Source organism: Gavialis gangeticus, unplaced genomic scaffold, assembly GCF_001723915.1.
Source record: "Gavialis gangeticus isolate Ggan-Ray unplaced genomic scaffold, GavGan_comp1, whole genome shotgun sequence".
Taxonomy (NCBI): Eukaryota; Metazoa; Chordata; order Crocodylia; family Gavialidae; genus Gavialis; species Gavialis gangeticus.
In genome coordinates, this window is record NW_017729027.1 from 34,230,899 (window position 1) to 34,243,822 (window position 12,924).

Sequence of the window (12,924 nt, forward strand, 5' to 3'; positions counted from 1 at the left end):
AGCATGGCACTGGCACTAGGGAGAGGCAATGGATGATGTGTTCCTTCCCTCTCCTGAGGGAAGGATAGGCTCTTGCTGAGGGCTAGAAGATCCAGAGACTGATGCTTACTTAGCTAACCATCACTTTAGGGTTTTCTCATAAATTAACTTAAAACTGCCATAAAGGCACTTAAAATTCACCCATCTAAGACAGGGGTTGTCAACTGGGGGTACGCATAACCCTGGGGGTACTTGAGATGGCTCTAGGGGTATGTGCGGGCGGGCAGGGACAGAGCGCTGCCATGAGGTGCTGCCCACCCGGCCAGACACAGGGGGTGGGGGAAGCTTGCATGCAGTGGCTGCCGCCACTCCACATCCAGCCACTCACTCCCCCAACCCGCAGCTCGGTGGCTGGGCGTACACTGCTCCGTGTCCGGCTGCTGTGGGGTACAATGATGCAAAAGGTTGAAAACCCCTTATCTAAGAGTGTTAAACCATAATAAGTATCCTTTAAAGTCTAAATATTTTAAAGATAAGCTACTCAAAAGGAGGTTTATCTTGGAAACGCTTTCCCCGTATTGTCTGAATGCTCAGGGGAGGTAAAACACGTTACGTTCATTCCTCCAGCATCCTAGGATGCACAGCTCCCAGCTACTCTACCTCTTCCCACCCTCCAAAACTCTAGTGGTCCCCCTGCCCCTGCCTCTTTTTCCCACTGAGAGCAACTGCTCTGAGACATATAACTGAAGAGAAACCATGGAGTCTCCCCTAACTTTATGACAGCACAATAGTCCATAGATTTCTGGTGTTATACAGGAAATCTGGGACAAAGCCCTTAGGCATCTGTGTGATTCTTCACCTTCATACTATGATCACATGTTACAACAGATACAAATTTCAGCTATTAAAAAAGGGACTTGGACTGCAGAACACTGGGTATGTTTGAGATGCCCCTGGGGATCACAACCCAGGGAGCAGCTAACTTAGGTTCTGTGAGAAATGAAATTTAGTATACTTAGGCCAGGTACAGACATTACACTTTTACCAGTATAAATGATTGGAAACCATAGCAGAATAGAAGTTTAGACTGGTTTTAAAATGGCAGAACTGGGTCTAAGTTTTGTCCTCCCCCTCTCTCCGCCACCAACATTAAAGGGCTAATGTGTGTTCTGTTCATGACTGTTGTAAACCATGCCACTTACAGAAAACTGCATAACTTAGATCAATTCTGCCTCAGCCTTTTTGAATATTTGTACTTAGCTTTAAAGAGTAGATGTGCATGTAACAGTGCAGAAAAAATCTTGTTCAATGCTATTATGTAAACTGCTATTATGGGCTCAACCCAGGAGAGATGGCATTTTAGGTACCAATCTCAAGGAGAAGGCTCACTCATATCAACAAAAGGGTGAATCCTGGTGAGCTTGTTTTCCACTATTTTCTTATGCAGCATGAAGATATTCTCACAAGTGGTATCAGGTTCTCCAACTTTGCAGATACCAATATAAAGTCTTCTACTGCTTATTCCAGATTACAACAATCATAAGATGCTGTTGCAAGATGCTTTAAAGGCTAGGGACAGAAATTACAGGTAAACCAATATAAATGACCAGAAACAGGTACAACTCTGTAACACAACAGAACTTCAGTGCACATAAATCACTTTCAAAATGGCCAAAACTGGTTGAAGGTAAACCTGGATGGATGTAGTATTGGACTTAACTGATTTAGGTTAAGTTGGTTTACTGAACTTCTGTCCCAGATCCCCTCCAGATTCAAGTTAACTCAGTCCTCCAGCATCCCAGAAAGCTTTGCATCTCCCCTGAAAACACCCCCTTGGAGGGTGGGTGGGCTAGCTTTGGCCTAAGCTTTCTGCTCCATCCATGCTGGGAGGCATGCTTTAGCACCCCCTGGTTCTGGCATTAGTTACTGCAGGCATGTGGCTGCATTTCTGGAATCAAAAGTGAATGTCTGTTCACTTGCTTATCGGTTCAAACTATGAAGCTTACACTAACCTCTGAAAATCAAATCAATTTAGGCTTGGGCTTTTGACTATCTGTACTTAGCCAAAAAGGCTAAAGACTGATTGGATTCAGAGAGCAGTATCTGTCTAGCTGTGAAAATAAGTTCTTCTAGTGAAGTGGATAAGTGGGGAAAACTTGCACTGACTCTGCTCATGATGTAACTTCAATGACATTCACCAGCACTGAATTCACTTAAAAACTAAGTAATTCAGTGTTTTTCTTGTTAATAGGGAATACATGGCCACCCAGGAGATTATGGAAACACTGGAAATCCTGGTCCAAAAGTATGATTATAATTATTTTGTTTTTTACTGTAAATAATATCTGGATCTTGTTTTGTTTGGCTTTACACAGTTACAACCATAAACACTTTTCCCTTTTATTTCAAGGGTCTAGTGGGCACTAAAGGTGAAAAAGGAATGAAAGGATTACTTGGTGAACAGGTTTATACTTACCTTATATTGTGCATATGTCCAATTTTTTAAATTTACAGGAAATATATCAAGCTGTATATTTTTTCTATGCATTTAGTGTTACATATAAAATAATGAGTATGAGAAATAAAGGAAAGCAACGACGGTGCCTTTTCTTTATCTCCACCACATTGTGGGTATTTTAATTAGTGCTTTGTAGCCATGATCAGTGATAGTGGCTAGCATGGACATTTTTGTAGACTATCTGGGAAAAAGGGTTACCGTTGAATGGAAGGGATTGCACTGAGAAACCCTTCTGTTCCTATGTTGTGGTTTGAAATATCTGTGAAGAAGACATCCATTGCCAAGTACTTCATCTGTATATGTGAAACCATGAAGATAAATCCACTCTCAGAAATAATTTATGGCCAGGTCTTCAGCTACTGTAAGTTGGCATAAGTCCATTAAAGTCAACAGAGTTGCAATGATTTACTTCAGCACAAGGTTCTAACGTATATAATTTGCTTTTGGTTTGAGGTAATACAATCTACTGGAAAATGGTAGACAATGTGTGTTGTTTCAAGTGCAAAGAGTCATTAAACTGAGTATTCATCATGTACGCTAACATAGGTGGTCTGATGGATGTTGCAATTAAAAGATGTGAACATTTATTTTCCTTGTGATAAATCACTTTTCTTTTAAAGGGTGATACAGGTCCTCCAGGTCTCAAAGGATTACCAGGAGTAAAAGGTTTTAAAGTGAGTGCCCTTCCAAATGTTTGAAAACTTCATGGCAATGCATCCATCTGGAATATCTTTCAGTGTAATAAGCAGTATGACAACTTATGTTGGAATATCATAGAAATATATGTGACATCATGGCAGTGTCTGAAGTTGTCATCATAGCTGCAAATATGAAATGACTGAGAAGCAGCTATTACTACTAAATACTTACTTTTTGCTCTTAGTGGGTATTTGGATCACCTGGAAACAGAGGAGAACTTGGAGCAAAAGGAGAAAAGGTATGTACTATGTTTTTTTAGCTTAGCTGAACTCTTCAAAAGTTAAGCTTGTAATGTTTTCTGTCTATGCACTGGCTTTTACCATGGCTATGATCTGAACACTGAAAGAAATAAGTCAAAACCTTGTCAGCAACTAGGCCAAGAGAACTTCATGAAAATCCCAGAGTGCTGGAGGAAGTGATGTTGGTGATTAGGATGGCATTCTTGTCTCTGAGTTACTCCTTAACCTCACTACATAGGTTCCACCTTTTTGATGATTTTTGGAAGGGTATATCGGACTCTTTCTCACTTTTTAGTGTGTTTTTATAAGATCCCATGGAGCTCTAGCCAAATTCTAACTTGAGAACTCACTATAGCCCACATATATTCCATTTTTTTTATTTCCTTGCTTAAGAGTTACCATATTTTCTTGCATATAATGTGCCCCAGAATAAGATACACATCTTTTTTTGAAAGACAGAATGAAGGAAATCTTTTCTTGTACATAACTTAGTCACAGCAGCTAAGAACCTGAGGCTGCTCATTGTTTTGCTCACTGTGGATCACATGCAGATTTTACTTTTGTTTGTCACTGGTAAGTGGCTGAAACTGCTTTTGCCATATTTCTTACATGTAATGTGAACTCCAGTATCCAACAGCTGTGTTTTGGTGAAAAGACATGCAATTTATGTGGGAAAATATGGTACTATGTTGTCACTGGTCCAGAATCTTTGCTATGTTCCACCTTAGAGGTGGCTGTATTTCATAGGCAACTGAATGATCATAGCATGGAGAATAGTACATGAAGTGCTATTACTAGATGGTTCTTGAATAAATAACCTATAAAGTTCATTGAACTAATTTGTTACTCATGACATTTTATGTAGGTTTTTGTGGGATACTAAACACAGTAAGACTTTATGTTTCACGTTTGTGTCCATCACTGAATTAGTTGTCTTTTTTAACACTTCAGGGAGAACAAGGAGAACCAGGTGTTGTAGGAATCATGGGATTCCAAGGAGTGAAGGTAAAAATGTGCATAAAGGTAAATAAAATGTGGTGAAAATGACCTTGCTGTACCCAGATTGATCATGTAGTGTGAACACAGGCAGAAGGTAGGGCAAAATGACACTTCAGAGACTTGCTGGTTCAAAGGGGCATGAGCTTTTATGCGCTTCATCAGATGTACCCTGGCCTTCCTTCTGCCTGTAGTATGTGCCTGTGGAAGGTACCTGTAGATGTGCAGGGATGATGCTCTGACATGCTGTAATTACAACATGTCAAAACAGACTTGATTAATTGAGCCTGCTGGAGTGTGCTAATTTGCATGTTCCAGCAGCTTCCATGTCTTGTATACCCAGTATCCCTGTGCTTCAAAACAGCAGATAAAGCACCCCACCACCATTTTGAAGCGTGGGATGCTGAATACACAAAATGCTGCAGGTGCTTTCATTAGTGTGGCTCTCAGAGCTGCTCTAATTAAAACCCCCTCCCGCCACCAGCCTCTGGAGCACGTGTAAAGGTGCACTGAGTGTTTATAAGGACATCTATATAACATATTCCTGCGCACAAGCAGCAACCATCTATTGCCACCCTAAAATAACTTTAATTTATGATAAAGTTTACCAATAAAAAGAAGTTTTAACAAAATCTCAGGTAAAAGAGTATCTCTTGTGTAATTGGTTGCAAAAATGCTGGTGGAAAAATGATTCTTGCATATATGTAGGAGGTGTTTCAAAAATGTAAAGGTGCAGTTCATAGAAAACAAATGCATAGTTTTGGACCTTCACATACCAAAAGGCAATAGGCTTTTAATGCTGAGTGTATGGCCACATAAATCTGTTATGTTTCTAGTGGGGAAAATCACCACTCTCCCAGTAGAAACTAAAAGTTCTAAAAGTTCATTCAGTTTCTCCCAAAGGACCCATACCCTTCTGGGATAAAGATTGATACCTAGAATTCCCCTGTGATAGAGTTTCTCTTGTAAAAATGAACACCTGTACACTTCTCCTCCATGATCCGCAGGAGCTGAGTAGCATGTTCCCCTGTGCTTTTCCCCAGACCAGGGACTCTAGTCTGAGGCAGGTGGTGGGGGGGAGGGCAATTCCTCACAGCTTGACTCCTCCTGTGGAGGATTTGGGCTGCTGGTACTCCCTGAGCCTTCTCTTAAATTGGGGGCACCCACTGCCCTACTGCTCTACTCTTCCCATCCACTGTGGCTAGGTACAGACATGTAAAAAGCCCAAGGTGGAATCAATCAAAGTTACGTGGTTTCCTGTAAGTGGCATAGTTTAGATCAGTAGTGAAGAGAACACACGTTCGCCCTTTGGTGGGGCAGGGGAGGGCCCCCAAATCTTAGACCAGGTTCCGCCATTTTTAAACCAGTCTATGTGTGCCAAACTTCTGTTCTGTTACAGGTAGACCGGTTTTGTGTGCTGACCTGTTCTGTTATGGGTATAGACTGGTTTCCAATCACTTATACCAGTAAAAGTGTAATGTCTGTACCTGACCTGTAGGACTGCCGACACTGGCTTCAAACATGCTGCACAGGGGGAAGCCCACTGGCCCCCTCCCCGCTTGTGGCATTTGAAAAGCAATGCTTCCAAAAGGGCACCTCAATCTGGAGAATGGGTAACGGGTATTGCCCTCCTCTCCCAGTTCTGTCTATGAGGTGTGTGGGGCAGTGTGGAAGGACTCTCTGCCTGTTGCCCTGACCGAGGTGTCCAGAGTCTTGGGGAACAGGGGGCAATTTTCTCTGTTATTCCACTTTTGCCAGAAACAGAAGTAGAGCAGTGATTGCTTCCCATGCCTTCCCCAGACTGGGATTACACTGATATCAGGAAAGCACAGAGAGCAGGGGAGAGAGGGCAGCTTCAGCCTGAAGCTTTCTGAAAAAAATTTATAGCTATAAATAACTCCTGATCATAGCCTGTAACTGTGTGCACAACTTCTGTTGTTGTACTTCTAGGGTGATAAAGGCTTGTCTGGAGCTGATGGTTTACCAGGCCAGCAAGGACCTAGGGTAAGTTTAACTAAAGCACAAACTTTTACTTAAATGTAGTTATCATTTTTAACAGTAAAGTTAATTACTGGGTCAATGTATCAAAGGATGTACTAGATCCTCTGTAATTTTGTCTTTCTAAAGATGTTACTGAGCCAGAAGCTATTGCAAAAATCACTGTGTAAAATTACTGAGGGTAGGAGCTCAGACTAGGGAGCATAATGATAATTTTACTTTAAAATCTATGCATCTTTATTATTTTCATAATGGTCAAACCATGCTAGGTATAGAATCATAATATTAAATGCTGGTGAGGCATTTTTATTTTTATTACTACTTTTAAAAAAATCCATTTAATCACTTTCGTTAGTTCTAGAGCATTATTCTTTTAAATTAGTGAAATATATTTTATGGATATTTGTCTATCCTAGTACATCCTGGCTGACTTCTTTCTTATGGATGCTCAGCTGGCAAACTTTGGATTGTACAGACTTTTAATATTACCGAGTCTGAGCAGTGTGGAGACAGTTTGTGTGCCTAGAATTCCAGGCACTCTCTCAAAATGCAGACTTCAAGACTGAGACCCCTTATCAGGATGTGAAGCCCCCTGTCTAGCCTCCTTGTACCCTAAGATCAGAGCTGACCCCACATTTTTACCTGCAACTTATACAAGCCCCATCCAGATCTCTGTCTTCCTAGGCACTCTGGATTATTGTTTCTCTACTCAGCCACATTGTGACAGCTACAGAAAATTACAGATAAACTGGGAAAGGCTCATCTAACTATATCCATTGCTCATAGACACACCACAAGATATACACAGATCTATAGAAAAATAAAACATAAAAATGTACCTGCAGACCACCTGGACCCTATTTTATTTTTCCCCTATATCTTCTGAGAGTCCTTTGGGCTTCACTTAGTATCTTCCAGTGTGTATGGGTTCTTCTGTGGATCCTTTTGTCCTATAGATTTCATAGATTTCATAGACATTAGGGGCTGGACAGGACCTCATGAGATCATCAGGCCCAGCCCCCCCGACCATAGGTGGGAAGCCAGGTGGGATCATATGACCTCAGCAAGAAATCAGCTGTTTTTTGAAGGAGTCTAGAGTAGCTGCTTGCACCACCTCTGGGAGGAGTTTGTTCCAGACCCTGGACACACGTACCATAAAGAACTTTTTTCTTATATCCAGTCTGGTCTTCTTGAAGTTTATGGCTGTTAGACCTTGTTATCGTTTGGGGAGCTCTGGTGAACAGATGTTCTCCCAGGTCCTGATGTATCCCTGTTTTGAAGTTGTAGGCTGCCACCAAGTCCCCCCTGACCCTTCTCTTCTCCAGACTGAAGAGTCACAAGTCCCTCAGCCTCTCCTTCCCTCCAGGCCTTGGATCATATGAGTGGCTCTCCTCTGGATTATCTCAAGCTTCTCCACATCCTTCCTGAAGTGGGGGGCACAATACTGGATGCAGTACTCCAGCTGCGGTCTCACCAGGGCCAAGTAAAGTAGGAGGATGACTTCCCTGGTTTTGCTTGAGATGCTTTGGTGGATGCACACCAGAGTTTGGTTAGCTTTGCCCGCCACCGCATCACATTGGTGGCTCATATTCATCTTGTGGTCAATCAAGACCCCAGGTCGCTTTTGTCGTGGTGCTAGTGAGTATAGCACTGCTGAGCCTATAAGTATGCTGAGGGTTCTTCCTACTGAGGTGCAGCACCTTGCACTTCTCTGCATTGAAGGCCATCCAGTTTTGGTCAGCCTACCTTGAGAGTGTGTCCAAGTTGGCCTGTATTCCCAGCCTGTCCTGAGACATGACGGCCTTCTCCTGTAATTGGGTATTGTCCGCGAACTTGGCCAGTTCACATCTGATTCCTGAATCTAGATCATTGATGAAAATGTTAAAGAGTACTGGCCCGAGTACCAAGTCCTGAGGGACTCAGCTGCTAACACTGTGCTACGTTGATTTGCTCCCTTCAACTAGTACTCTTTGGGTCCGACCCCATAGCCAGTTGCCTAGCCATCAGACTGTATGATGATCGAGGCCACAGTTTCCCAGCTAACCCATGAGGACATCATGGGGAACCAGGTCAAAGGCCTTCTTGAAGTCCAGATAAATGACATCGATGTCATCTCCCTTGTCCAAGGCATATGTTGCCTGGTCATAGAAGGAGATGAGGTTGGTCAGGCAAGACCTGCCAGTCACAAAGCCATGTTGGCTGGCATTCAGAAGCTTGCCTTCTGTTAGTCTGGTGTTGATGGATCCCTTGACAATTTTCTCCAGGATTTTTCCAGGGACGGAAAAATAGACTGATTATAGTTCCCCAGGTCATCTCTCCTCCCTTTCTTGTAGATAGGAACCATGTTGGCTCTTTTCCAGTCATCCAGGACCTCGCCTGAGCAACACAATTCTTCAAATATCGCTGCCAAGGGGGATGCAATGATGTCTGCCAGCTCTTTCAAGACTCTCAGGTGCATTCCATCTGGGCCCAAGCACTTGTGAATGTCCAGTTTCTCAAGGTGTTCCCTCACCTGATCCACATCGATTTTGGGCCTGTCACCCATTCCCAAATTGGTTTGTGCCATTCCTGGCAGTGTGATCCTTGTGGGAGGGTAAAAAACTGATGCAAAAATATTATTTAGGAGATTGGCTTTTTCTTGGGCATCTGATGTAAGTTGCCCCATTAGATATGTCACGGGCCCAATACTGTCCTTGTTCTTTTTCCTACTTCCCACATATCTAAAGTAGGACTTTTTGTTGTCCTTGATGCCTGTAGCTAATCTAAGTTTGGTTTGTGCCTTGGCTTTTCTTGACCGCTCCCTGCAGGTGCAGGCGAGTGCAGAGTAAACCTCTTTGGTAATGCTTCCTGTGTTCCAGCTGGTGTAGGCTACTCTTTTGAGCTTAATGAGGTCCAACAATTCCTTATTCAGCCATAGGGGCTTCCTTGCTTATTGACTGCATTTCTTGTGAGGAGGGAGGGCTTTGCCCTGTGCTTCAAGTATTATGTTTTTGAGCGATGACCATTCCTCATGTACGTCCTTCTTTGGCGGGTTATGGCCTCTGATTGCCTGACTGATCAGTTCTCTCGGTTTGCAGAAGTCGGCCTTCCCAAAGTTAAGCACTTCTGTTTTACTGAGGGGTTTGCCTGCTCGGTGAACTAAGAAGGTGACAAATTCATGGTCACTGTCACCAAGCTTCCCCTCGATCTGCAAATTGCTCACCAGTTCCTCCCCTTTGGCCAGGACCAGATCTAGCAATACCTCTCCCCTAGTTGGTCCGTAGACCTCCTGGGTTAGATAGAAGTCATCAATGCCCCCGCCTCCAGGCCGCCATCGCCACTGCTGCCACACTCTGCTCCTGGAAGCCGGTCACAGAAAAAAAAGGTTGGGAACTACTGAGGTAGTAAGTCATAAATACAGAGGTACCTATGATCATACAAAATACAGTTACATCCTGGCCACGTCTACATGAGCAGCGGACTGCGCAGTTATTACTGCGCGGGCATTTAGTACTTGCTTATGCAAGTGTGGAAGGACTCACTTATGCAAGTACTAAACGATTGTTCAGTAATAATGTCTCATGTAGATGTGTCCCCCTGTGTCCTAAACCAACCCTGGTATCCCAGGTATTGGTAGCAGTTTAATTATGGCAGCATTTGGCTTTGTTGGCAAATATTTGGAATCTCTGTTGCTGTGTTAGAATGCTATTAGTACCCATGCTAACTAGTTTAAAGATAGCTTGAGTATATCAATATGCTACTCATTTGTATTTGTAGCATAGACATACCTGTATACACCTGAACCTGCAGGGATCCATTACCTTCAGCTACCATAACATTTCCAAAACTATTCTCAGCTGTGGCATACAAGTTGCTGAGGAGTAACACATGTTGTTCTTTACAATAACAATGCAAAGGTCCCAAATTCATGGTGAATAACTCATTGTTTCACCATTTCCAGCTTAGTTTCAAGTAAAAGATTGAATCTATATAGTCATATGTCTTTCTTGTATGTGGCAATCCTGTATATCTTGCAGTAGTATTGATAACAATTTATAGAACAAAGTAGTTGTGAAGATTGTACATCTTTTTTCTGTATCTACGTCTTGTTTAATTTCAGGGCCCAGTTGGTGATCAAGGGGATTATGGTCTACTAGGTCCGAAAGGAGCTCTAGTAAGCTTTGTTTCTGCCTTACAAGTACTAACATCTCTACTACATATGAAACTAGAATGGCACAGAGAAAGAGCATATGGTTTAGATGACTAGTAATGAGAAACTGGAGCCTTTCCCCTCCTTGTCACAGATTCCCAGGCTGTTAGAATTTGGCATGCACAAGTCATTTCCAACGTATGCTAATTCACTGGTTTCTCTAAAATGAGATGGTCTCAGCTCAGAATTTGAATGATCAATTTATAGTGTCCCTCTGCAATCACACTGATTTATTTTGGCATAAGAATTTACAAACACTCCTGCTGAGGAGAGCTTACTTACCTTTATCCCAATAGTACAGCTGTTAGAACACTTGCTCAGGGAGCCGATAACCTAGGATCTAGGCCTCTTCACCCAAGGGCGAGCTCTAACAAAGTGCTCTAACTACCTGCTTATGTGTACATCTTACAGTAAGCTGTCATTGGTTAGCATATTTTAAAAGGCTGTGTTTAAAACTACATTTTGTCGGGACTCTGGTCTCTGGGCTATGAGAGTATTTACAAGATTGAGCCCTTCAGGAAACCTAGGGAGAGAAATGCCTAATTTCTAGATCTTGACTTCAGGTAGGTATGAGCTAGGCACTGAGCACCTGACGTGCCCAAACTGAAGCATTTCTATGTGTTCGTCAGGGTAGAAACTTCAGGTAACCAGTAAACTCAAAAAGGTTGCAAACTGCAGGTCCTGTGGAGTTTAGGTGTCTCCAGGGCTAGGCAGCAGCTGAGTAAAGGGTTTCAGGTCTATTCTCTCTGAATATATTCTCTGAGTTATAATGACCACAGTTAACCTGCACGTCTCATTTAATTAAAAGTGATTCATTAGTTGTTTATCTAGGGTTTCACTGGACCTCCTGGAAGGAAAGGTACACTTGGTCAAAAGGTAATGAGGAATAAGTATCATTTTTCTCTTTTGTTAAAATTGCACAGTAGGTTTTAATTTTGCATGTTTACTTAGTCTGCTTTTGTTCATTAACAGGGAATAAGTGGAGACCTTGGACTGCCTGGGAGAGAGGGGGATCCTGGTATAGAGGTATATGGGCTGTGGAATTGTGAAGCAATCAGTATTTTGCTTTTGTGTTCTTGAAAACTAACTTTTTATTTTTAATTACTGTGATTACTTTAGGCCTATCAAGGATATCAAGGGCCAGAAGGTAGAAAAGGTATTTCAGGATTAAAGGTAAAGATTTTAAATGTTAATGTGTACCTACAAGAATTGATTTTTAGTGTTCTTACTTTTCAGTGCAGATTAAAATAATCTGTTTTCTGCATGTCTAGGGGGAGAAAGGATTTCTAGGAAAGGCAGGTCCTGAAGGGCTTAAGGGAAGAACAGTAAGTACCATCTATTCATGAAGACTTTCAGCATGGCTTCCTGGGATCAAGAAGGCCTGAGAATGACCTTTTATATAGACAGGTTGGTGAACCAATAGGCCTGTGGGCAGTGGCAAGTTTTAGCTTTGAATTCAGCTGATTTGGAGGGACAGTGATTCAATTTGGACATTCAAATCACTGTCTCAATTTGATTCGGCTGAATTGGATCTGAAGATTAGGTGCCACTTTGAAGATTCAGCCATAGACTAAACAGGCAGCAGTCCTCACCACGCTGGACACAACTAACTCCAGCTGGTAAGTCTGTTGTGGTGGGTGGAAAGAGGAGGGAAGGGACATCGGGGAGGAAAGCTTGAAGCTGGGACAAGCTGGCCAGCTGGGGCGTGGGGCGTGGGACTCAGGGAAGGGGTGGAGGGGGTGTGAGATGTGGGCATGGCAGCGCTGGGAGCAGAGGCTCTGCCCTGCTGCTGCTTGCTCAGCCAGGGTGGCAGGGTGCAGGTGCAGGCGCTGCTACTGCTTGCCCAGCCAGTGTGCGAGTGTGGTGGAATGCGGGGGCTATGCCCTGCTGCCTCTTGCCCCCTTCCATGCAGAGTGAGCCACACCTGCATTGCTCCCCATCTCTGCCCTGGCTAGGCAAACAGCAGCAGGGCATAGCCGCTACTCCCAGCGCTGTCGCGCCTGCATTCCCCCCCGCCCTAGCTAGGCAAGTGGCAGCAGCAGGGCAGAGCCCCCACTCCCAGTGCTGATGTGAGCATGACAGCACTGGGAGTGGGGGCTATGCTCTGCTGCTGCTTGCTTAGCCAGAGCGGGGGAAGGGGGTGCAATGCAGCCATGGCTCGCTCCGGATGGAAGGGGGTAAGCAGCAGCAGGGGCTAGCCCCTGTTCCCAAGGCTGCTGCACCCACATCCTGCCCCCCCCACCCTGGCTGGCCAAGCAGTGGCAGTACCCACATCCCATGCCCCCCTCAGCTGGGCAAGCAGGGGT

The 12,924-nt window shown here is 43.6% G+C and overlaps 1 protein-coding gene across 12 annotated transcripts in view; it reads left to right on the forward strand.

Moving 5' to 3' along the window:
* LOC109299988 (collagen alpha-1(IX) chain-like) overlaps positions 1-12,924 on the forward strand; it is a 96,994-nt gene that overhangs the window by 23,290 nt on the left and 60,780 nt on the right. For 11 of the 12 annotated variants that reach the window (XM_019520538.1, XM_019520537.1, XM_019520544.1 and 8 more), the window contains exons 8-17: positions 2,231-2,284; positions 3,118-3,171; positions 3,381-3,434; positions 4,387-4,440; positions 6,382-6,435; positions 10,529-10,582; positions 11,450-11,494; positions 11,591-11,644; positions 11,738-11,791; positions 11,890-11,943. In XM_019520538.1, coding sequence (XP_019376083.1) covers positions 2,231-2,284; positions 3,118-3,171; positions 3,381-3,434; positions 4,387-4,440; positions 6,382-6,435; positions 10,529-10,582; positions 11,450-11,494; positions 11,591-11,644; positions 11,738-11,791; positions 11,890-11,943 — 531 coding nt within the window. The remainder of the gene's footprint in view (positions 1-2,230; positions 2,285-3,117; positions 3,172-3,380; positions 3,435-4,386; positions 4,441-6,381; positions 6,436-10,528; positions 10,583-11,449; positions 11,495-11,590; positions 11,645-11,737; positions 11,792-11,889; positions 11,944-12,924) is intronic. The other variant, XM_019520541.1, reaches the window with a different exon arrangement.